The following is a 24808-nucleotide window of genomic DNA, read 5'->3' as shown; positions in this document are numbered from 1 at the left end:
AATTTGACTTTGTTCAAATAGTATACTTGAAAAAAAAACTGAACTGTAATAGAAATAAATAGCCATAAATATGTGAATGGTTTTTTTCCTTGAAACATTTCAAATATCTAAAATCTTGTACAAATATCCGACTATCTAACTAGTTTGACTTTGCCTTCCAACTAGTTTGGTCTAGAGCTTAATCAATTTGGTTCTGAATATCTAAAATACAATAATATAGGTTGAAACAAAAATATAAATATAATTATATTTGAAATAATTAATTTAAATTATATGTAGATCAAATAACCTTCATCAATTTAATATTTTCTAAAAAGAATAACCCAAGACAATTTCGTTTATCTAAGAATAAATTATATGTAGATAAAAATACTTGACTGTTGCATAAATACCAAGGAAAAAAAAATCTACATTAAATACTAAACTCAAAACAAAGGCTCCCCATATAAACAATATACAAAACAGACACTTAGTTAGCACACAGTGTGGTGGGTAGGATTCACACCGCCTACGCGGTGCCGTGTTCCTGAAAAACGTTAACCACTTGCCACGTCAGCGCCAACGACTTTTCAAAACACACAACTAAAACGCTAAAACACAGGTCCCACCAAAACCAGGACAAAACAACCAATCACTAACATTACACTTGTCAACATCCACCCAACAAATCCCCTCTCCTTCCAGAAGCAAACCGGTTCATCCCACCCAAACCGGGCACCACAACCGGTTCAACCTCTTCCACCGGAAGCCGGCTCCTGATGTCGTCGCGTGCCATAATTGGCGCCGCGTGGGCCCCGTCTTTGCAGCCACCTCTGCTCCTGAAGATGGCTCTGAAACTCGCTAATAAACCGGGTTTCTTGACCCGGTTCGCCTTCTCCGGTCGAACCGATTTCTGACGGCGCATACGTCGGCTTCTTTCTCGTCTGGACCTCACCCTACCGGTGCAAGAGACTTTAGGAGAAGACGGTTCGAGCTGCGAAGGATCCGACTTCATTCTCGACCCGACCCGTTTCAAGAAGACTATGTTGTTCTTTTCCTTTTTGCCGCCGTTTCTCCGCTGCTTCGCCTCCTTTAAACAAGTGTTCTGCGGCTTCGGCAAACCGATGATGGACGCTTTGGAGCTGAGTAGAAACCGCTGAGAGCTCGGGTTCGAGTTGGGGTTGGAACTGATGTGTGCTGAGCTTCCTCTCTGTGATTCTTTGCGGTCGAAGAAGGCGTTGTCGGTGAGCCACTCGAGCTGAGCATCTTTGGTTATGTAATAAGATTCCGGTGGAAAATCAGCCGGACTCGCGGTGGAGTTTTTGTTGTAGTAAGGTTGAGTGTCCGGGTCATCGACGTAGGTGGACTCGCATGCGATCTTCCGGTCGGAACCACCGGCGCATACTGAAGAAACAAAAGCTTCGAGATCGACTTGGGGCATTGAGCTTGTAGAGACTAGAGAGAGATATATTGATTTTTAAAAGAGGTGAAGAGACAATAGATGAGTATGGGGGCCTTTTATATTTACGAACAAGACACGATAGGCTCTACTTCATATTTTTTTTTTGTATTCTTATTAAAATGATTGTTCTTTTTCTTTGAGAAACCTGGGGCCTGAAATGTCGACGGAAAAATACAATAATTAATGATAGAATTGAGTAAAGATAATTAATTGTAAATTTTCGATATATTGGAATTGTTATTTGATAGGTCAATTCAAACGTATTTAAATCCTCCAAGTGTTTATACATGACTAGATATAAAATAATTGTAAGAAAAGAATATTTAAAATACTTCTAAATATCACTATAATTCTTTCAGTAATCCATGTTTATAATTAAACATCCATGTCAAATCAGTGACAGTGTTAATCTTTTTTCTTTTATCGAAATATTATTTATGCTGTTAATATAACTGATACATATTTTTTTAAAAATAAATGTTAAATTTATTCAACCAAATTTTCTTTTTACAAATAATGCATCTTGTATCTAAATGTACTTATAATTGATCCATGTTCTTTGTCAACAAAAAAATAAATCTAACCAATTCAAGTTAAAATGTAAAAGAAACCAGCTTAATATTTTTTTTAAATGCTCACGGTTTTTATTATATATTTTCTTGCTTTTTATATGTATAGATCACGATAAAGTTATCATTAGTTTTTTTTTGGTCCCATAAGCTTTTTAAGTCTAAAAACTAATCTCACGAAATCTATAAAAATTTAGATTTTTTTGTCACTTAAATCATCTACGAGTGGTCAATACTACTACGAAACCTATAAAAAATTGAATTTTTTTTGTCACTTAAAACATCTACGAGTGGTCAATGCTATTCTAATCCAGGGCAAAAACTCCCGTTAGAGCGTCTTTATCACTAGGCCAAGGAGATTTGTTTTTTTTTGGTGCGATGATCATTGGTTGTCTTAAAAGAAGTGTGTATACATGCATAGTCTAGCATGATGAATGTTCGTACTTTTGAAGGGGTTGGATCCAGATAGCTGACGACTCCTATGATGCCCCATATCTCCTTCTTTTAGTGAATTGAAGTGGCATCAAATCATTTGGAAGCTTCTATACCAATTCCTTAATTATTTTCATATGTAATATCAGTATCAAAGTTTTAAGTGTATAAACTTAAAAAAAAACTTTTTAAATAGTGTCAATAAGAAGCAGAAACCTATCCATATTAGGAAATCATTTTACTGTAAATAAACATTTTCGTAGATATATGTGTTTTTTTCTGTTTACTAGACAGAGATATTTATAAGATAAGTAGCTAAAATCAGTAGACCAACCAAAGATCTCCGCATTGGTATCTCTTCTAGATACAACGTATGTCTTCATGTGTCTATTAGAATCATGTCTTTTCTTTTTCCATGAAATGCAGACAAGACAACCTTCAATAATATTGTATTTGTTATACATAAAACTGAGTTGATCCAATCGAACATTTTAACTTATTCTGTGCATTCCGACATATCACGTCCCATTGTATACACGTCGACTTATTTTGACATTTCATCCTTTTCATTGATATCTAGCCTAAGAAAAAATAATACTTTGTAGCATGAAAATAAATATATAGTTTAGTGCGATAGGTTTCTAGAAGATAAATTTCTCTCTTAGCTTTACCATCTTCGGCATCGCATTTGGAAAATGAAATATCCACCCACCAATGAAGTAACTTGTTGACGATTATTTTTTATATCGCATCATTTGATAAAATATAGACTAATGTAATTGGCTTTGTGGAACTTTACATAAAGCATAAGAATCAATACGCTAACTATTCTTATTGTTTTCTAGTTTTCAACTCTTGTGTTAGCTTTTAATTAACTTTTCTTTCCATTTTATCCGAAGTACTAGTCAAAGTTTAAGAATTAATTAGTGTTCCTTTCGTATGAACAGAATTAGTTAGATAGAATATTTAATGTTCTTTATTAGGATAACTATGTTATTATGATAAGGATAACTCTTGTATTAGAGATAAGTCCTATACGAGATAAGGATGACCAATGTATATCATCTCCTATAATCTCTCCTTGTAAACTCTATATATAGAGTACGTATTGTGATCAATAATACTTAAGCAATTGCAATACATCTTATATGGTATCAGAGCACCTTTCGATCCATTATTTTTTTTTACATCAACAGATGTCTTCAGAATCGTCAAACTCAGGCTTTATGCCCTCAACAGCAACACGCACGGCAGTCTATGATCCAGCCAACCCGGCAACCAACCTACTTGCCGTCAACATGTCAAACATCACACGTTTGACCAATGTCAATTACCTCATGTGGAGCAGACAAATTCAAGCTCTACTTGAAGGACATGAACTACACAGCTTCCTTGAGAAACAAACTCAACACCAGAGGCTGTCATCAACAACAATGGGCTTGTGGAACCAAACCCGGCCTACGCACCATGGCGTCGTCAAGACAGACTCTTGTACAGTGCCATTATTGGAGCCATATCTCTTCCAGTCCAACCCTTGGTCGCGAGTGCTACCACAACTCATGAGGTTTGGAGCACACTCAACCTAATCTTTGGAACACCAACTCGCGGACACATCAAACAACTCAAGTATCAAATCAAGAGTTGTACCAAAGGAACCAAAACGATCAGTGAATATATGCGCACCATCAAAACCAAATCTGATGAACTTGCGCTTCTTGGCAAACCTCTTGATGCTGAAGATCTGATCGAACAAATCCTAGCTGGACTTCCAGAAGAGTACAAATCAGAGATCGATGCTGTCAATGGCAGAGATAGCCTGATCTCATTCTCTGAACTCACAGAGAAGTTACTCAACCGAGAAGCGGTGATTGTGTGTGAAGGGATAAATATCCCACATCGGATATTGGAAGGGATCATAATCAATATATAAGATATAGATGAGTCACTCCACTTATCACCAATTGGTTTTAGGTTGGAAGCCCATCTAGTTTAACATGGTATCAGAGCCCGATCCATGCAGTCCAATCCGATCCATTATCGATTCAGCCCAAAGTCGGTCCATCGATCCTTGCCCGAACATTCCGAAATTGACGCTCAAAGAGCCATCATCTCGAGGGGCGTATTAGGGATAAATATCCCACATCGGATATTGGAAGGGATCCTAATCAATATATAAGATATAGATGAGTCACTCCACTTATCACCAATTGGTTTTAGGTTGGAAGCCCATCTAGTTTAACATTCTTTTATCTGTCTACAGATTAATATTCAGTGCTCCATAAACAATAAAGGTGAATTTTCAAAATAAAATATTTTAATTTCTTGTCAATATTTTGCCGTTTTCTTGTCATATGAAAAAGGGACATTGCTTAATCTTGGAAATTAGGTTAAGAAATACTTTAGAGGGCTGGCTATAGACGGCTAAGGGGTGATCCCATTGATCAGTCATTGACTAATCTCACGTAATCTGTGATGAGAATGTAAGGTAAGCGTCAAGGGCTTTGAAACTTTTTTTTCGGTCAAATGTCCAGCCCATAGACTAATTAAAACACATCAACAAATAATAATAAAATAATAAACGAGTATATGCTCCTTTCTACTATAATGTTTTTCCACAACGGTTTCTAGAATCTCTCTTTGTCCTTAATAACTACGAACAAGAAAATTCAGACTTGGTGAGTAGTAATTTCTTTGTTCTTCAATTTTCTGTCGATTGAATTAATCAGAAGATCTGGCAAAGATGACAGCTTCTGAGCTTCATATATCCACTTCAATCAGCTGTAGCATGTATGCTCGGTTAATTGCTAGTTACAAGATTGTTAAGCTAGATGTCATCGGTTAGGCATTCAGTTTTATATTAGATTAACAATTTTAAAGTTATAAAATTATATTACAGATCCTAAAAATATGTTCATTTCAACTCGCGACTCGGGTATCTCTCATAGGATTAAAATGTAATATGTTCTAGAAACTCAGAAATGAGAAAAAGAAGAACATTTCGAATTTTCTAGTAAAATCGTAATTTTAGGCAAGGTAGAGCTCTGCACACTCCACAACTCTAGAAGCTAAACTAGTTATTGCCTTTTGTTTTCGTCACCTCACCTCACGAATGACATATTTGACTATTTAATTTTCGGTCCCCCCTTAAAGATATTAGTTAATTTGCAACATATATCCGAATACGATCTCAATCAATTGTCTGCGTTTTTTCGTATTAAGTTTACTTCAAGAAAACTAGACATCAAATGGATAACTATCTAACCATTAGCGTTTTGAAGCGTCTATATTATTCTTGTTAATTAATAACCCCAGAAAGTATACGAGTTAATAGAAGAGAGAATATATATGGACAGTGATCTATTATTATCAACGTTCTTTTGTATCTCTACCCCATGCAATAACTTAACGTAACATAGGCTATTATAATTCATAGTCGCACTTATTCTCTTTTCTTTTCTTTTTTTTTTGCTAAACATTTTGTCAAACTTGTTGACAGTTGACGCCTTAGCCAGCTAGACGTTTAGTCGGTAGAAGTTTATTGTGATGGAATAGCCACAATCTGTCAACTATCTTGATATATTAGAAGAAATCTATGTTATCACTTATCAGTATTGATCTAGCAATGTAACGAACTAACGAATATGTCACTGTTTCACTCAAAAACGACAATAACAGTTTATATGTTATGTCCATCGCCGCGTTGATAAATATATGTATCCGGACTGAATCCAGACCTGTTTTTTAGTCGATTCAAATTCAGATTTTCGGGTCTCGATAAAATGTCTAGTCTAGCGAAAACACAAGGAAACTTGGGAAAAGTCCAAATTGCATACTCTTAAAGATAATCAACCAGGCACTAAATTTAGAATTGGCTGGGCCGGGCCTGTGAGAATGCATTGATTTTGTGGCATGATTGATTACCACAAACATTTGGTTTCCGTATCCAATCAACTATGAGATTTCATCATAATTGATGTTGATGTTCAATAAAACATGCGATGATTTTACGAGACAATATAGATGACGTGCATTTGCATCCATCGCCGAATTAGAACTCAACAGGTTGGCATGTTGAAAATAAGGCAAATAAGGTTGTACAGATACAACATTTCAAATGGTGATAATGTATATATGGAAACACACATGAAGCAATGAAATTGTGACAAATAACGTATACGTTAAAGGCGTACGTTGTTTTATAATTGACGTTTTGTTCATGCTTTACTAATCATCCCTTCTAATCTTAGTGGATCATACAGTGGCAGCTCTAAATCACTGTTTTTTTTTTGTTTCTTCTTCGCAAAGGTCTCAAAATAGTAGTATTCTTTGTTATTCATTGAATCATCACTTGTCATGTGAATATGATTTGATTGATTAATGATTACATGTTTGATGTTGCCACGCTTGCAGTGAAAGATTCATGAATAAAATGTGCACATTCCCTTGAACTATTTGATAGATTCCATCACCAGATTAACATACGTTCATGCATGTACCATTGTCAAGAATGGCGTATCTTGTTTTTCTTTTTCTTTTGCTTAAGCCATCTTCAATCAAGACACCAAAACACTAAATTTGGTGTAATTTCATCTCGAACAAAACACTAAATTTGACATTATCTCACTAAATTTGGTGAAATGTAAATACTATTACACCAAATTTAGTGTAATACTATTTATCACACCAAATATTTAAAATATATATTTTATTTAATAATATAGTTCCATTGCTATCAAATTTTTCATTAAACATAAATATATTATGTGATTTGTATTTTTAATTGATTTTCACATGATTAAATTTTTTTTTTCAAAATAAATCACTAAATGATTATTATTATTATTTATCACTTAGAAATAATGAAATGTAAATAATAATCTAATTGTGAAAAAAAAATTATTTATCCATTACAAATAAAAAAAATATAGAACTTTAAAAACTGAAAACATCAAATAATATATAATATTACATTTGGTGTAAAATTTGGTGTCTTTGTAGGAAATGACAAAAAGATCGTGACACCAAAACACTAAATTTAATGTAGTTTCTAGACCAACTTTGGTGTCATTGTTAGAGATGCCCTAAAAAACTACTTGTTTGATTCGCATATTGATATATATTGTCGGACTTGTGCACTAACACGGATAAACATGTGTTTTTTGTTTGATATATTCCGTCGATTGATCAGCCAAATGACAATAAATTTAGTAGTGACTGTAGTGTTCTAGTGTAATTTTTTTTCTCAAAAATCAGTAGATTACATAATCTAAATTTGGAATATTTTTGACTAATATCAATAGGTAACCAGATCATCTATCATAACATATCTAATTGTTTAGGCTGAAACTCAAATCTAAACTTTTCACATAATTGTAATTTTGTTTAATGAAAGTCCAAACCTCTAAGAAAATATTGTATCACATTTTCAAGTCCTGTCTACCGCTTGACTACGTACAGAAGGCAGATATAACATACAAATCATCATACTATATCAAACTCTATAAGCTCAAAACAATGTACTTATAGAAATATAAAATTATGCCATCAAGTCATATAATCATTTTTAATGATATGTGTTAGTGATCCGCATCGAAATTGTGAAGAAACCAACATTAGAATATGAATGATATATGCCTCTTTACTCAGTGACATAACATTTAGTTTTGATTTAAAGCTTATTACGGTTCTTGAAAACATTTGAACCAAATATTGTTCTATATCTATCCATATAAACAAGTGTTTCATAATGCTGAATGGTTGCTAGGACGACTCGATCGTTTACCTTGACTACAACTCTATCTATCAGTGATCATCCATTGAAAAATGGCATTTAGTAAAAATGCACGTTATAATAATAATCTCGTCTCATATTTTTAAAAAAAAAAAAAACTCAATACGATCGTAAATAAAATACATATATATCAATATTGATACAAATGATACTCATTTGTTTGACCGTACTAACTTCTTCATATTTGCTTTATCATTTGTAATTATATGTAATCTAGTATAAATAAACCCCTTCATATTTGCTTTATCATTGTAATTGTATGTAATCTAGTAATACACTTCTTCATATTTGCTTTATCATTTCTAGCTATATGTATTCTAGTAATAAACTGCTTCATATTTTCTTATCATTTGCAATTATATGTAGTCTAGTAATAACACTACAAGAAAACAGTCTATTAAGGACGAAAATTAACGACATCAACGTAAGTCGTAAATTAGTGACATCTTAATGACACACGGACGACAAAGATATACATACGTCGTTAAACGTCGGTAATTAACGACACACACAAACGTCGGTTTTTAATGACATTTTAACTACACTATAATGTCAGCAAAGAAACTTATGTCGCTAAACCATCACTAAAGCATGGCTACAGTATACGTCATTACATTGTTGTTATTTAACGACATATTAACGACATCAAAACAATGTCGTAAACTATCCGTCGTTAATTCCAGTCAAAACACACAACACAAGTGCATAACCCTGTGTAAATTACCAACGACATGTATATGACGCAAATTAGCATCCGGTTAACGACTATTCATGGTGTTCCGTCGTTAGTTCGTTAGTAATTAGCGACATAGTAACGATAATTTCAATCCCTAAACCACAAATGTTTGTCTTAAACCTCCAAATCTAAAATTCATGGTATACTATGTTTATTGTACAAAATTATTTGTTATAATATTATATAGCCTACTATTATATATCCAATATTATCACTTTTTCCTTCATTGAAAAAATCAAATATCACTAGCTATTCCAAGATTTCTATAAGACATACGATATATGATTACGTTTATTTATACGATTATTAGCAACAACTTGGTGTAAAAGATATTGCATACTATCAATATTATTAAAACAGGATCATTACTAACATTTACCCCTATAACTCCATGGAATATTACTTATTTTGCCACTGGTCCTATTCTAAATATAAATCAATTTTTATAACTGTAATTAAAGAATAACTACTTCTAAACCGTGTATTTTGTAACCTCACAGCTTTAACTTTTAAATACTAGGAACCCACTACTTTTCAATTAAAACTGTCGACTCCTTTGATTCTAAAGCTTATAAGTCCACTAAATAAAAATTATGTCGTTTAGAAACAAATATTGATACTATACTTTCATAAATAATATCTCCACTAGAAAAATTAATGGGAACTTGGACAATAAAATTATAAGAAAATATAAAAAAGTAAATATATGTTTTAAACACAATCACAACGTTGAATCGGACTGTTTGGTTATAGGGTTATTGGATTGATCATAGATAAACCATAATGAGTAATTTAATTAATTTAATATATAATAAATATATCAGTATTAAAAATACAAGAAAAAATATGTTTAAAAATGTAGTAAACTCTAGAATCTATTTTTTATTTTTTATTTTTATTTCATATACAATATAATTTGAACAATTTTTATAACGTGTTGGAGTTAAGACATTATAATGATATTAAGCGAGTGCAAAAATGTTTTTATGTGATCCCACTAAACTAATTGTATGTGATGATCCGATCTTATCTTGCCATGTAATTACTTTTAACATTTAAAGACTAATTGTAATAGCTATTGTCACTTTCTTGCATATTAGAAATTTCTGACTTGAGTTTTATAGTTAGTGACCGATCGGTCATGTACGAAGACAAAAACAGTAAAACGTAGCTAGGAAACAAATACATATTCAAAAAAGGGACGGAGCTACATAGAATAATAAATAGAGATAACCGAAGTCAACTATACATAGAAGTCGCCAATACATGTCGGAATGTAATCTGAAACTTGATTTATGTAAGGAAAACACCATAGTCCATAGATTTCTTTGAATAGATCACTTGAGTTTAATGGGGCCATTAGAAGAATTTTGAGAAGCTCTAAACCTTTGACTATGGACAAAGTCAAAAGTATGGTGGCCCAATGTATGGTCCAATGATTCTTCCACTTGTGTCCCTTCTCAACACTTCCCCTTCAAAGTTCAAACCATCCTTTTCACCTTTGTTGTCCCTTCCCACAATATTTCCATTACAAGCTGAGATTGATCGTTGAATAAAAGAAAAAAGATACAGTTATCATAGTAGGCTAATTAATATAAATACTACTCAGTAGCATATGTTTCTACACAATTAAAGCCTTTTTGGGTTTAAACTCTACACAACTAAAGCCTTGCCTTTTTTTGTTTTCCTCTTTTAAAAAAAAAGAGTGTACATGGTAAAAAAATGTGTACATGGTAAATAATATCGTTTTTTTTATAGAAATCAAAAGTTTTACTATTTCTATCAATCATCTTTTGTAATTAACGTAAACGCAAACATAAGTATCTACATGCGAACAAAAACGTATTCATTCTCATTGTAGACCTATGCTTAGCAAGTAAACGCAAACAAAAGAATTACTACATTTACTCGAGTGATCCATAAACAACGAAAATCACTTTTTCTTTACCCATTTTCTGACGAGCGGGAACTATAGCTTTTATTCTCTGTTGTCAGTTCACATCTTATAAACTTACGCTGCAGATGCCCTAACACATCTACTCGTTTCTTTCACTGTAAATAAAAAGAGATTAAACTTTTATATGAATTATAAATGTTCATAAGCAAGCAACTACAAGGTGACCTCTTTCTTATTCATCAGCGATCACCTAGTTTTCGAAGCCACCCGAAAAAAGTTTGGTGCCTAAACAAAAAGTTTATTGACAATACAAAACTCGGTCCTGAGCATAAGCTATACGGTGGTCTTCTAGTTGCTCAAAAAAAAAAAACATATACGGTGGTCTTCTAAAGCTACATGTTTATAAATCGTAACTATTTTGGTTTATTTAACATACATATTTTTCTTTAAATAACATGGAAACAAACATATATATACGAACTATGAGTCTTGATGACATGTGAAACTATCATTGAAGACCAACACAGCCGGAATTGCTTGGATCATTGAAGACCCCCCCCCCCCCCCCCCCGATCCATCGACTCGCGGGGAGCGAGGATTCATCAAAACGTCTCCTCTCCTCTTGTGGTTGAAGCTCTAGCGGTGAGGGAAGCTCTCCAGATGGCGTCCTCCTTGAACGTGACACACCTTCGGATGTTCTCCGACAACCAAACCCTGATCAGGGCCATTAACGACAAACGTTTGAAAGAGATCTATGACATCTTGAAGGATATCGAAGCTTTTTTTCTCTGTTTGTCGATCTATACTTTTTCTATCTTCCAAGGGCTGAGAATGGGCAAGCTGATGCCTTAGCCAAATACATTCTCAGAAATCCAAACCATATAATGGGCCAGCCTATGAGCTAAACCCCTATTTTTCTTTTTAGTCATGCAAATTTCGTTGACCAAAAAAAAAAAAAGGTGAAACTATCACTGGCTCATTTTTATTTTTGTTATTTAAAAGTTTACATATATAATTAAATAACAATAAATATAATAATAAAATACCTAAATGGGCATTTAACCACCAATGATGCTCTTAGGTTTCTTTACTATTTCATTATCAAGAAAATAATAGCAATACAAATACTTATGATTGTAGCAGGTTCTGCGAATAATATTTTATTTAAGTCAATAATTTTTTACAAATCAAATGATGTCTCTAATTTTTTTTTTTTTCAACGTATGTCACTCGCCCTCCGTTTTTGGTTGACCGGTCTTTAAGTTGTTTGGTTTGGTTTAATATTACTTTCTTTTTTATTAATTTTTCCTACATTTATATTAATTTCCGCTGTTTTGTATTTTTATTTTTGCTAAAAACTGATTTGTAATTTTAAAACAAAACTCAAAAAATTAATATGAAGAATTGAAGACTAAAAAAACCTATGCTAGCAGGTTGGTGTACAACATTTTCAATCCAATCATTAATTGGCTAATAACTAAAAAATAAGAAGTTATAAAACGATTTGAAAAATTGGATATAAAGTTTAATCAATTTTTTTTTCTTCGTCATGCTGACCATTGTGGTCAGCAGGATACATATTGTACTATAATTATCAATAATTACAACAAATGTTTTAATAGTTTAGAAGTCGTTATAGGCGCTCGCTGTATAGGAGCAGCCGTGATAAAGAGCCGTCTTGATAATATACTTCTTTCTTACATTAGTACAATCCCTACAAATCACACACAATTTTTTATGTTTAACACACATCATTTTCTACATATTCAAACCCTGCAAATCACAATTTCTTATTTTAAAGACATCAATACACTTCCGATATAAAACTAAAATACTTTTTTATAGTATTGATTTGATAATTATGAAATAGTTTCCATTATATACAACCACTCAAACTAGCTACTTCAAAAACTTGAATGATTTCCTATTTATTTATGAGATATTCACAAGTTAGCCAACAATTCATGCATAATTGCATATATGTCAACAAGCTATTATATTACTCCGGCTGACATTATTATATATCATTACAATATATAAATCTTATATACTACAGTACGACATTACTTATGACATCTTACCTACTACCAAATACTATATGTACATGGTTAGATGCACATGCACATATATAAGAAACATCACTTTAAAATATTAAAGTTTATGTCAAAATTTTTTTTTTATGTCAGATTACCTATTGCTTATCGGATTCGACGCTTTTTATTTTCTTTCACTAAAAAGTAATTAATATTCGTCTTATAGTTGTGTTTATATAAGGTGTTAGATGATCACCAGCTCCTTATTTGGATTTGAATATTTGGTCATTAGAAAACCATTAATTAGTCCTGATTGGTTATTTTTTGTGATTCAAGCAATCATCTAGTTGAATATAGGGCCACATTATATACAGTCCTGAATCAAGCATGACGTTTTATATATTAGTTAAATGCCACGGACCGCATGTACGAATACGAACCTCCGTGATAACCTATCGCTTGCGTAATGATCTAGGTATATAAATAATAAGTGGTGCCATATTTATTCATTTATAGACTCCAAAGACATGAATCACGTAACCACGATTTGCGACGAGATATATGCATTTTTATTATCATAATATTTAAAGTGCAATTCTCTCCGCCAAGAAATGCACCCCACTATTAGAAGTCAACACAGACAAAAAAAATCGAAAAATAATAATATAAAAGTCAATAACTCGCCAGTTCTCATCTTACTATATTCTTATATATATATATGCTAATCTAATCTTGATATAGAATCACCAACCATCTTCTTCTCCTAGTTTCTTCATCTTCACAATCTTAACTCTTGTACATATATCTTAAGAGCTTCCGTGGACAAAAAAAATTATATATGTAAAAAAATGCTGGGAAAAAGAATAGCTTCTTTCAAGAATCTAGCCAAGAAAGTGAAGAGCATTAACACGAGAGAAGGCGGCTCCGAGTCAACTCAGAGCATGTCTCTTCTGATGGGTGAGGCGGAGGACACGTCTCCGGCGGCAACAAAGACGCCTACGGGAACGTTTGCGGTGTACGTAGGGGAAGAGCGCGTGAGGCGGGTAGTGCCGACGAGCTATTTGAAGCATCCTCTCTTCAGGATGCTCCTCGACAAGTCACATGACGAGTTACACTGTCTCCAGCAGAAGGTTATGTTGGTTATCCCTTGTAGCCTCTCTGTCTTTCAAGATGTCGTTAACGCCATCGAGTCTTGTCACGGCAACTTCGATTTCGGAGATTTTGTGGAGGAGTTTCTTTGATTTTAATTAATCCAAAGAACATTTCCAAGACGTCGTTAACGTTCTTGTTGATCATTTTGTTTTCGTTTTGATATAAAAAATAGATTATTGCTTAGGTCTTTTTAGGAAAATATATAATCGTTTATAGGACTGATAGTGAAATTTGTGATTGTATACATTAATCCAACACCCCTTTCGTTGCGTGGTGTGGATTTATTTTTTATCGTGGATATAATTGTATTTATATATCAATACATAATTATCTCTTTTTTGGGCATATTTGTTTGGTTTCCTTTTAGAATGCTTGGTCAGAACATGTCGGGATGTTTGTGTGAAGACATGTTGGTGAGCTGAGTCAGAAAATTGTCTGAAAACATCGACAGACTGAGACTGCGAGCGAATCTGTGACATTGAGAGGGTAATGAGAGAGAGCAATCGCAGTCCTCTTTTAAAACATCACAGTGGTTTCTCACCAAACCTTTTAAAATTAAAAATACAAAAATAATAAAGAGAAACTGTCTCTAGACTTAACATTGTCTTCATTAAATCAGCATTAACTAATAAATTGCCTTAAATAGAAGACTTCCACTTGGTACCTTAATTTGTTTCTTTTTTTCACATATAAACATTTACATTAGCTTGATACGTTGACAACATTGACAAAGAACTGCCTGAAAAAAAAGAAGCAAAATCACACTATTATCTCGATGCGATAACAAATCTAGCTCCCTAACAAAGCAATTAATCTATATATCACTTTCTTTCTTGTAATTGTTCTTAAGATAGCAAGCAACATCATAGCCTAGGCCACATCTTTATTTCTTCTAAATATCTTGTAGTTGTAACACTGAACTCCCATATAATAGCCGTTTGGGCCTTAAATGGGCTGATTAATAACTTGTGGACCTCGATTTTGGGAGGAAGGCCACGATATAAAAAACGCAATTATTGTAATTTTCGGTAGTATGAAATTTAATTAAATTTAAAAAGAGGAGCGCGTCTTCAAAATAATTCAAATCTCAAATCCCACCACTAACGCTCTCTCTCTCTCTACACTCGTCGCCGGCGAGAAGAGGATTTGAAATCTTCCCGGAGTCAGTCGCATCAGATTTGAAATCAGCATCTCTGGATTCACCGTCCCTCCGCCGCTTAAAAATGTCAGGCCGTCACGACAAAGAGAAAGGCGTCAACGTTCAAGTCCTTCTCCGATGCAGGTATATTCAATTTCTCGAAATTGATTCTAGGGTTTAGCTTTTTTTAGGGTCTAAATCGCACTTTGCCAATTGAATTGTTTGACAGGCCATTTAGCGATGATGAGTTGAGGAACAATGCTCCTCAGGTTCTTACTTGTAACGATTTGCAGAGAGAAGTTGCTGTCTCCCAGAACATCGCTGGGAAGCATATTGATAGGGTTTTCACTTTCGATAAGGTACCGAAAAAAAAAAGATTTTCTGATTCTGGTGGCTCCTTAATAACATGTGAAGTTTGTTTGAGTGTGTGTAGCTAGTCAAAGTGTATGCTTTGGATCTAATCACTGTGTTTTAGGAGAGACTTAAGTGTACTTTGATGTATTTTAGAGTATAGTGAAAGGTGTGAAGTTCATTTGTTAGCCTTTTTGCTTTTGTGAAGGTTGATGGACTTTAGTGATTTTCAAAATGCTGAATGTGTGTTTTTATATGTTGAGCGCAGGTGTTTGGACCATCGGCACAGCAGAAGGATTTGTATGACCAGGCTGTTGTTCCCATCGTGAATGAAGTTCTTGAAGGTTTTAATTGTACTATATTTGCGTATGGTCAGACTGGTACAGGGAAAACATACACAATGGAAGGAGAGTGTAGAAGGTCCAAGGTATGTGTTTGCTTTATAAGTTTTTGCTGGTAGTGTTTTCCTAATCTTAGCTAAGCTGTTTACCTTCATTTTAATTGGCATAGGGCGGGCCTAGTGGAGGTCTTCCAGCAGAAGCAGGTGTTATCCCTAGAGCTGTGAAGCAAATCTTCGATACGCTTGAGGGTCAGCAAGCTGAGTACAGTGTTAAAGTCACGTTTTTGGAACTCTACAATGAAGAGATTACTGATTTGCTCGCTCCTGAAGATATATCCAGAGTTGTTTCCGAGGATAAACAAAAGAAACCCTTACCTCTCATGGAGGATGGCAAAGGTGGTGTTCTTGTTCGAGGATTGGAAGAGGAGATCGTGACGAGTGCCAATGAAATCTTCACTTTGCTCGAGAGAGGTTCCTCTAAACGGCGAACTGCAGAAACATTCTTGAATAAACAATCAAGGTAAGGTCTTTGATGTTTTGTGTTCATTGCAGTTTTGATGTCAAGGTCTCTGTAACATAACGGAGTTCTTTGCTTTCAGTCGGTCACATTCTCTCTTCTCAATAACGATACATATCAAAGAAGCTACTCCGGAAGGTGAAGAGTTAATCAAGTGTGGCAAGCTGAACTTGGTTGACTTGGCAGGATCAGAAAATATATCACGTTCTGGTGCTAGGGATGTAAGTAGTTTTGTTTCCTCTCAATTTCTAGATTTCATGTCTGTTTATATGTCGGATTTACTCAATAGACTTTCTCTATATAGGGCCGCGCTCGAGAAGCTGGTGAAATTAACAAAAGTCTTCTTACATTAGGGAGAGTTATCAGTGCTTTGGTAGAACATCTTGGACACATTCCTTACAGGTTTAGACTCGTTTTCTGGGGTTTTTTCTTTATGTCAGTGATCATGTAGCAGTCTTTTAAGCTATGCTGAATCCTGTAATTATATCTTGCATTGAATTTTAGGGATAGCAAGCTCACCCGCTTACTACGTGATTCACTTGGTGGGAGAACGAAGACTTGTATCATAGCCACAGTTTCACCTGCTGTTCACTGTCTCGAGGAAACCTTAAGTACTCTAGATTATGCACACAGGGCAAAGCATATTAGGAACAAACCAGAGGTATTTTTCATTCATTAATTTCAAGCCTCATTTTTATTTTCTTCTTTCCATTTAGACCAACCTTTGAAAAACCAGAACTCATCTTCGTACCCTTCTATATTTCGCTGTTGTAGGTTAATCAGAAAATGATGAAATCTACTTTGATAAAGGACCTTTATGGTGAAATAGAACGACTAAAGGCGGGTAAGACGCATTCTCATTGTAGCCGTGGATAGAAATAATTGGAGGGGTGACTGTAACTTAGCTCAATAAATTTATTCGCTACAAAGTCTTCTGCTCTGACTCCTCTATTACTCATATGTTTTCTTTGCTTATGTTTATAGAGGTCTATGCTTCCCGTGAAAAAAATGGTGTTTATATGCCAAAAGAGAGATACTATCAAGAGGAGAGTGAAAGAAAGGTACTCAGTTTCTGAGCCTAATTGTACCTCTAACTTTTCATAGAATGAAGTAACACAATCTATGAAAAGGAAATGGTAACCTCATCACCTTCTTACGCATCTACTAATGTAATCTTTTTTGCTCTTTTCGTAGGCAATGGCTGAACAGATTGAGCAGATGAGTGGTCAGATAGAGAATTATCAAAAGGTTTGTTTCTTCTTACTCAATATAGATCAAATTGTTTCTTACGTTTTACATTGGAAATTTGTTTATTTACATACTTTTCTGACCAGAAAGTTGAGGAGTTGCAAGACAAGTACACTGGTCAAGTGCGGGAGTGCTCTGATCTGACTAGCAGACTTGATAGCACCGAGGTATTGGTTACTTCCTTTTGATGGGAGATGTTGTTTATAACTATCTCAATATAGTCTAAGACTTCTATTGTGCTGTCTAGAAAAACTTGAGCCAAACGAGCAAAATGCTTGCTTCCACAAACGAGGAATTGAAGAAATCTCAATATGCCATGAAGGAGAAAGATTTCATCATTTCAGAGCAGAAACAATCTGGTACTTTCTAAATCATTACTTTGATCAAGTTCTTGAAAAGTTTTCTCTAACATGCTTATGCATTTTGCCAGAAAATGTACTGGTTCAACAAGCTTGTACCTTACAATCCAACTTGGAGAAGGCTACTAAAGAAAATGCTTCATTACACCAAAAAATTGGTATGCATTTTTACTATTCTGTCTGTCCTTTCCATTAGCAATATCATAAGAATTGTTAATATATGATCATTTGGTGATGTGCAGGTAGAGAGGATAAGCTCAGTGCGGATAACAGAAAAGTGGTAGACAATTATCAAGCAGAACTTTCTGAACAAATTTCGAGTTTGTTCAATATGGTTGCTTCATGTCTGTCCCAGCAAAACGCACACCTTCAGGGCGTTAACAAACTGTCCCAATCTCGTTTAGAGGCACACAACAAGGTATCAACTGTTTTATTCTTTGGTTTTCTAAAACTCAATAAGTAGTTTCTTGTCTTTATTATCTTTTCAAGGGCTTTGTAACAGTATTTGCAAATTTGTTTTTCCAGGCCATACTCGAAATGAAAAAGAAGGTTCGAGCGTCTAGGGATATATATAGTTCTCACTTGGAGGAATTGCAGAATGTAGTCCGCTTGCACAAGGCAAACTCGAATGCTTGTCTTGAGGAAGTTTCGGCATTGACGACTTCAAGTGCATGTTCCATTGATGAGGCAGGCCTTTGTTAATTTCTCTCATTTTCTTCTAGTTACTATGGCTTGTTCTAAATGTAGTTGTCTTGTGGATTTCAGTTTCTTGCTTCAGGAAGTGAGACAACATCATCGGTATTTGATGAACTTCACAATGCTCTTACGTCCCACCAGGGAGAAATGGCTCTCTTTGCGAGGGAACTGAGACAGGTTAGTTCTCTGAGATGTATCAACATTTTGTCAACTTACACATTGGCCTTGGAAATTACAAAAGCTGTAAGCTGGATTGTTTTCCTAATACGCAGAAGTTCCACACAACGATGGAGCAAACGCAGGAGATGTCTGAATACACAAGTACGTTCTTTCAGAAGCTTATGCAAGAGTCTAAGAATGCTGAGAATCGTGCTGCAGAGGCAAATGATAGCCAAATAAACAGCATCATCGATTTCCAGAAGACTTACGAGGTTATATTACTACATCTCTACAAGTTTGGTGCTAAACATGTTTGCTTGAGCTCATCTATAACTGGCATGTGTCGTGCAGGCTCAGTCAAAATCTGATACGGAGAAACTTATAGCGGATCTAACTAACCTAGTCTCAAGTCATGTTCGTCGCCAACACGAATTGGTTCGTTGTTTCTTCTTTCATTAGTCTCTTTTTGTCTTCCACTTCATTATATGTATAAAACTGTATCGTCTTTTTTCCTGGCAGGTGGATTCAAGACTCCATAACTTCAAAGATGCCGTCTCTTCTAACAAAACTTTCTTGGATGAACACGTCTCAGCCGTAAACAATCTGGCTAAAGACGCAAAAAGAAAGTGGGAGACATTTTCCATGCAAGCTGAGAATGATGCCAAGGAAGGTGCTGATTTCTCGGCTGCAAAGCATTGTCGAATGGAGTTACTGCTTCAGCAATCGTAAGATAATTGCTATGGTTTTTGAAATTCCTTGAGCTACCGTTGTTCAGTTAATGTATCTTAACCATCTTTATCCTTGAATGCGTTAGTGTGGGACATGCGGAATCAGCTTTTAAGCACTGCAAGACGACTCATGAATCATTAAAGGAGATGAACAGTAAGCAAGTCGCAGATGTGTCTTCACTTGTTAAGTCTGCTTGTGATAATAACGAGGAGCACGACGCCGAAGTGGATTCTGCAAGGACTGCGGCTGAGAAAGATGTAGCCAAAAACAGCGATGAGATAATCCAGCAAATTGATCGTGAGTTCTCTTTCTTACCATGACTGTTCCTCTGGTTAAAAGACATCTCTTAGGTCTAAATGGACATTATTGTGATCTTTCAGGCATGTCAGAGGACGAGAAAGTGTCTGTGTCACAAATCTTGGAGAATGTCAAGACACATGAAAAATCTCTTGAAAGTTTCCAACAGGATCATTGTTGCCAAGCCAGATGCATTGAGGATAAAGCTCAAGAAACTTTTCAACAAAGATACATGGTAAGTTGTTTTCTCATACAGCTATTGTCTTCACTTTTAGAAGATTTTTTATTCACAAGCTCTCATTTGGTTAATCGCACAGGAGTATGAGCCCACAGGGACAACTCCGTGTAAGAGTGAACCGGAGGTCCCAACCAAAGCCACTATTGAATCACTACGAGCAAAGCCAGTGGAGTCCTTGGTTGAAGCTTTCCGCGAAAACAACTCGTATGAATCCTTTGCGGCCAAAGAATCAAAACCGCAACAGCTAACACGGTCGCCTCTCTCACAAGTCAACTAAGGAACCATCTCTGTTCCATTTTATGCTCATTTAGTTTTTGAAAGCAGTGTCTGTATAACTATACTATCTGTATGCACGTTTGTGAAAGTGTGGGATCAACGAATCAAAGAAGAGTCAGAGATTCTTATGTCTTTTGACACATTGAAATATATGCTTCTTATTTCAGTTGTGGCGTTACTTACAATAGTCTAAGATCTCAAAAAGGGTTGTTCTAAAGCATCAACAAAATGCAGAATCTTCGACCCTTTTTGCTCGTCTTGTTTACCCTTTGATCACTTTCTATATATGACTCAAACAAGAAGATGCTTTCAAATCCCAACGATGGACATTTTCAGTGGGAAATCAAGTAGCATTTGTGAAATCAAAGTCATTGTGCCACTTGAAAGAGTTATCTTTCTCACAATACCATGAGATTTTCTGGATATCATGAGCAGAGGAGATTCCGATGGAATCCTCTATAACCATTTGAGAGTGTAATTATGAACATCTTTTTGTTCGTGCTAGTTTTTCAAAGTTTTATAACTGAGCAACTATTCACTTGGGGGTGGGTTTTCTTACAATCTCGTTTGCAACTATAAAGCTTAAAATAACATCTTATGATACTGGTAGTGATTTGGTCATTCATTTAGAAAGTGGAACCATCAACAAAGCATAACTAGAAGCAACACGAGACTTGGAAGTTGTAGCGTGGAAGTCCAAGGCATTTTTCCATCGATCCTTGTCTTCAGTGTTCTTCTGGTGGTCTTGTAGTCGTTATCAGGTTTGTTGTGTGGCCTTGTTCTTTGGAGTTGGTCTCTTCAAAGTAGTTGTGGCGTAGCTTCTGTTACGTAGATGTACATGATTGGGTTATGTATATTGTGGGGCATGGCTCGTCTTCATATTTATGATGAGTTATTACTGCAAGAGCATCTACTTCCTCTTCTTTGAGAATGACACTGGTATTAGGTGTTGGAGTGGTATTAGCTTCGTTTGGGATTAGTTTTACTTTCATTATTTTTCTATTTAGACGATTTCATAACATCGTTCTAAGTACAACAAGTTGGTCTACTATTGTTGGAACTAAACACCTAATGCTTATTTTGAGACGAGACCATTAGTATAGCCACGTGTTATCAATGATATTCCGGTGCCCCAAAACCCCCATTAATTTCTTATTATTGTGATGTCAAATTCTCTTCTTTTGAGACGAGACCATTAGTATAGACAGGTGTTAAATAAGATGATAAAAAGTTGGAATCTGTAAAGAAAAAAAAAAGCCAAAGACAATTCAGATTTACTACTGAAAACCTTGTAGGATTAAAATCCAATGAAACGAGTTTGTGTCAAAACACTAAAGAGATGTCTTTCAAGGAAAAACAACACACACAGATAAATAAGCTTGTTGTGAACAAACAAAACAGATCACTTGATCTTCTTCTTCGGCCTCAACTGCAAAAAGATCCAGAAATCATAAATTAATTAACTAATCACACAATAAAAAAACTCTATGAAGTAACAGAAATTAAAAGAGAAAGAAGCAAAACCTGGTTGCTGTGGCCACACTTCTTCTTCCTGCAGTTGACAGCCCTTGGGTGAAGACGAGCGTAACACCTAAACATCAAATTAAATTACTCAACATGAGACACAAAAGACACTCGTATCACATAAAGTAAAACACACACTTCATCCACAAGAACATTATTGTATAGGATTAACATAATAACATAGTGTTAATATAACAAGGACATGATAATTTGTCTTAACGCTTCTCAAATTACAATCCATGATTCGACAAAATGAACAAGTAACACATAAGAGAATGAGATGCTATAGAAACTCTAACCATTACTCTAATACTAAACTAGATTCACCAATCAAGTTCGGAAACAAAGAAGAAAAGAGACTGGAGTGAGAGAAGCTTACTTGCGGCAGATCATCTTGTCTTGATTGTACTTGCGAGCCAAAGCCATCAAAGACGGCTCGATGATACCTCCCCTAAGCCTCAGGACAAGATGCAGAGTCGACTCTGTTTCAAACCAAAAAACAGAGCACTTAATAAAATAAAATTCATTTTCGAGAGAGAGAGATTAAAAGAATCGTTTTAACCTTTCTGGATGTTGTAGTCAGCCAAGGTACGACCATCTTCAAGCTGTTTTCCGGCGAAGATCAACCTCTGCTGATCCGGAGGGATCCCTGAAACAGAGAAGAAAAACAGATTAGACCACAAGTTCACAGCTTTTAACAAGACAGAGCTGGGTGTTGTTACCTTCTTTGTCCTGGATCTTGGCCTTGACATTGTCGATGGTGTCACTGCTCTCCACCTCGAGGGTGATGGTCTTGCCCGTCAGCGTCTTCACGAATATCTGCATCTTCTTCTTCTCCGCCGCAAAAGTATCAGAAAAGGTTACGAAGAGAAGAGAAGAGAAGAGAAGAGAAGAGAAATGTATTTAAAGTCCCCTCCTCCATTTTTAGGGTTTTTGATGTGGGCTGGGCTATTGATTCTTAAGCCCACTAACTTATGTACATGTGAAATGTCAAACCATGTTGAGCGGACTCGTTTAACTCACAACAACATTTGATTATTTTTCTTTACTTTTGCCAAAATCTTTTGCTTTTTGGATATTAATCTAAAGCCCAGCTCTACACGTCGAGATGAATGGAGCATATAATGAAGAGTTCTCTATAATGAACGTCTAAAAGTAAACTGTAAACATCAACTTTGTTCAATTGTTCCACTTGATATTGAAAGTAACTATGCCTATGAATCTTTCCCTTTGTAATATGATAAAAGAAAAAACTGTTGATGTTCTTTATGTACTGGGGGTGATTGGTACGTGGTTTGAGTAATTTTCACACCTCATTTTCTTTCTAGAGCCACTTTAGTTTATAAATTGTGTGTTTAAAAGATAATAATTTAAACCTACAACCCAGCTCATAAGTTAAAATAGAAAACATCTTTATATATAAAATAGGCTTTGGATCCCTCCCAGCTATGCCACATAGGATGCCAGCGCACAAATTGAGTTCAGGAGCGTCCGACACGTGTCCATTTTAACTTATGGTCTGCGTTTCATTAATACAGCCGTATCTGTATTTGTTTTTGTATGATGGGTTGGAAAAGTGTTGGGCTACGATTTATTTAATATCGGCCCGTAACCTGATAAAAAAAACCTAAAATTTTGGCGTTGTCGTCTTCTTCTTCATTGTACAGAGACTTTTCATCTTCGTCGAATGCATCCGTTTCTTTCTTCTCCGTGTTTACTCCCCCTTAATTCAATCACCACGATATAGTCTTGAATGCGTGCTTTGATTAGGAGTCGGTGAATATGAGAGTATAAATAGGTGAGCATTCTTTCTCTTACGATCATCTTATCGGCGGCGGAGAAGGCTATGTCTGTCTGCGAGCTTAAACAGCATCACACCGACGCTGCATAGACGGTTAACAACCTCTGTAATAAGCTTAGACAGAGACGCCTCCAGCTCCTTAATACAGATGGTTTTGTGCTTCTCTTCTTCTTCTTCCCAATCTATATGTAGTGGTTTGGGATTGTTTGTTCTTAGACCTGTTTTGATTTCTGTAAAAATGAATTTTGATAGTGGCCAAAGACTCGGTGGTGCAGATTGGTACCTTCTAACTCCAACTCTTATCTGGAAAGTCTCAAAACCGAACCTGGTGAGACAGATTCATCTCAGCGTTTGGTTTCTGAGCGCGGGAGCTAGCAAGAACAATCGGTCTCGCAAGATAAAAGAGCTCGACAAGAAGGTGGGACACAAGTTGTGAGATACAAATTATGTTTTGTTGACATGTGATCAAGCCAGTGATTGATGAATCCTTGACACATATCACTAACATTATCTATAGGCTAAAAGCTCAACGAAGAAGAAGAATAAAAGCTTGGAATAGAATGAGAAGCTTTCATATGTTCATGTTAGAGCTCGAGTAACTTAGCATCCACAACTCTTTTTTTTATCTTAATCAGTTGATTAAATTGCTAATTCACTACTAATTTTCAGATTATAAGAAAAAAGGGAGAAGATTAGTGCACAGATGAAGCTGCTACAGGAACTGGTCCCAGACTGTGATAAGGTTTGTCTCTCAGATAATGACTTATGATCAATATGCCAATTAATCTTTATGTCTTCGTTTGTGCTTAACGACATAATATTTTCTGAATAGACACCCTAAAAGTAAGAATATTGGTTTGATGATATAGTTTCTTTTTGTTAATTAATCAAATTTTTTTGTGGATTTCTTAATTACTTTTTATGAAGAAGAGTGGTTTCTGGTGTGCCAAAGAGGCCTTAAAGATTTTAACTATGTTGTTTCTGTGTTAGTGTGTTGGGAGAAGTATCCTCACAGGAAAACTTCAGGCTTGAAATCAGAATGCTGCCTTCGTCAAGAAGATAGTAATAAAAGTTCTGGAAATGA

At 35.2% G+C, this 24808-nt stretch overlaps 4 protein-coding genes across 4 annotated transcripts; 2 read left to right on the top strand and 2 right to left on the bottom strand.

Annotated features, from left to right (window-relative positions):
• Nucleotides 1-389: 389 nt before the first annotated feature.
• Nucleotides 390-1468, bottom strand: LOC125609288. The gene has a single exon (XM_048780575.1). The coding sequence runs from the start codon at nucleotides 1418-1420 to the stop codon at nucleotides 650-652; it is 771 nt and encodes a 256-aa protein (XP_048636532.1). The 5' UTR covers nucleotides 1421-1468; the 3' UTR covers nucleotides 390-649.
• A 12177-nt stretch (nucleotides 1469-13645) lies between these two features.
• LOC106454706 (auxin-induced protein 15A-like) lies at nucleotides 13646-14371 on the top strand. Its single transcript, XM_013896821.3, has one exon. The coding sequence runs from the start codon at nucleotides 13748-13750 to the stop codon at nucleotides 14138-14140; it is 393 nt and encodes a 130-aa protein (XP_013752275.2). The 5' UTR covers nucleotides 13646-13747; the 3' UTR covers nucleotides 14141-14371.
• A 739-nt stretch (nucleotides 14372-15110) lies between these two features.
• On the top strand, nucleotides 15111-20565 carry LOC106451131 (kinesin-like protein KIN-5C). Its single transcript, XM_048780573.1, has 22 exons — nucleotides 15111-15333; nucleotides 15419-15548; nucleotides 15809-15967; nucleotides 16051-16400; nucleotides 16480-16618; nucleotides 16702-16799; nucleotides 16902-17058; nucleotides 17172-17241; nucleotides 17382-17458; nucleotides 17592-17645; nucleotides 17732-17812; nucleotides 17893-18004; nucleotides 18076-18162; nucleotides 18247-18422; nucleotides 18530-18691; nucleotides 18770-18877; nucleotides 18973-19131; nucleotides 19211-19294; nucleotides 19379-19584; nucleotides 19674-19885; nucleotides 19969-20120; nucleotides 20203-20565. The coding sequence occupies exons 1-22, from the start codon at nucleotides 15275-15277 to the stop codon at nucleotides 20398-20400; spliced, it is 3030 nt and encodes a 1009-aa protein (XP_048636530.1). The 5' UTR covers nucleotides 15111-15274; the 3' UTR covers nucleotides 20401-20565.
• A 1107-nt stretch (nucleotides 20566-21672) lies between these two features.
• Nucleotides 21673-22822, bottom strand: LOC106451132 (ubiquitin-60S ribosomal protein L40). The gene is made up of 5 exons (XM_013893000.3): nucleotides 22646-22822; nucleotides 22486-22572; nucleotides 22303-22405; nucleotides 21924-21990; nucleotides 21673-21828 (listed from the first exon to the last, which is right to left on the bottom strand). The coding sequence occupies exons 1-5, from the start codon at nucleotides 22746-22748 to the stop codon at nucleotides 21802-21804; spliced, it is 387 nt and encodes a 128-aa protein (XP_013748454.1). The 5' UTR covers nucleotides 22749-22822; the 3' UTR covers nucleotides 21673-21801.
• Nucleotides 22823-24808: the final 1986 nt, after the last annotated feature.

The sequence above is a fragment of the Brassica napus genome, chromosome A5 (assembly GCF_020379485.1).
Source record: "Brassica napus cultivar Da-Ae chromosome A5, Da-Ae, whole genome shotgun sequence".
NCBI lineage: Eukaryota > Viridiplantae > Streptophyta > Magnoliopsida > Brassicales > Brassicaceae > Brassica > Brassica napus.
This window is presented reverse-complemented; position numbering and strand designations above follow the sequence as displayed.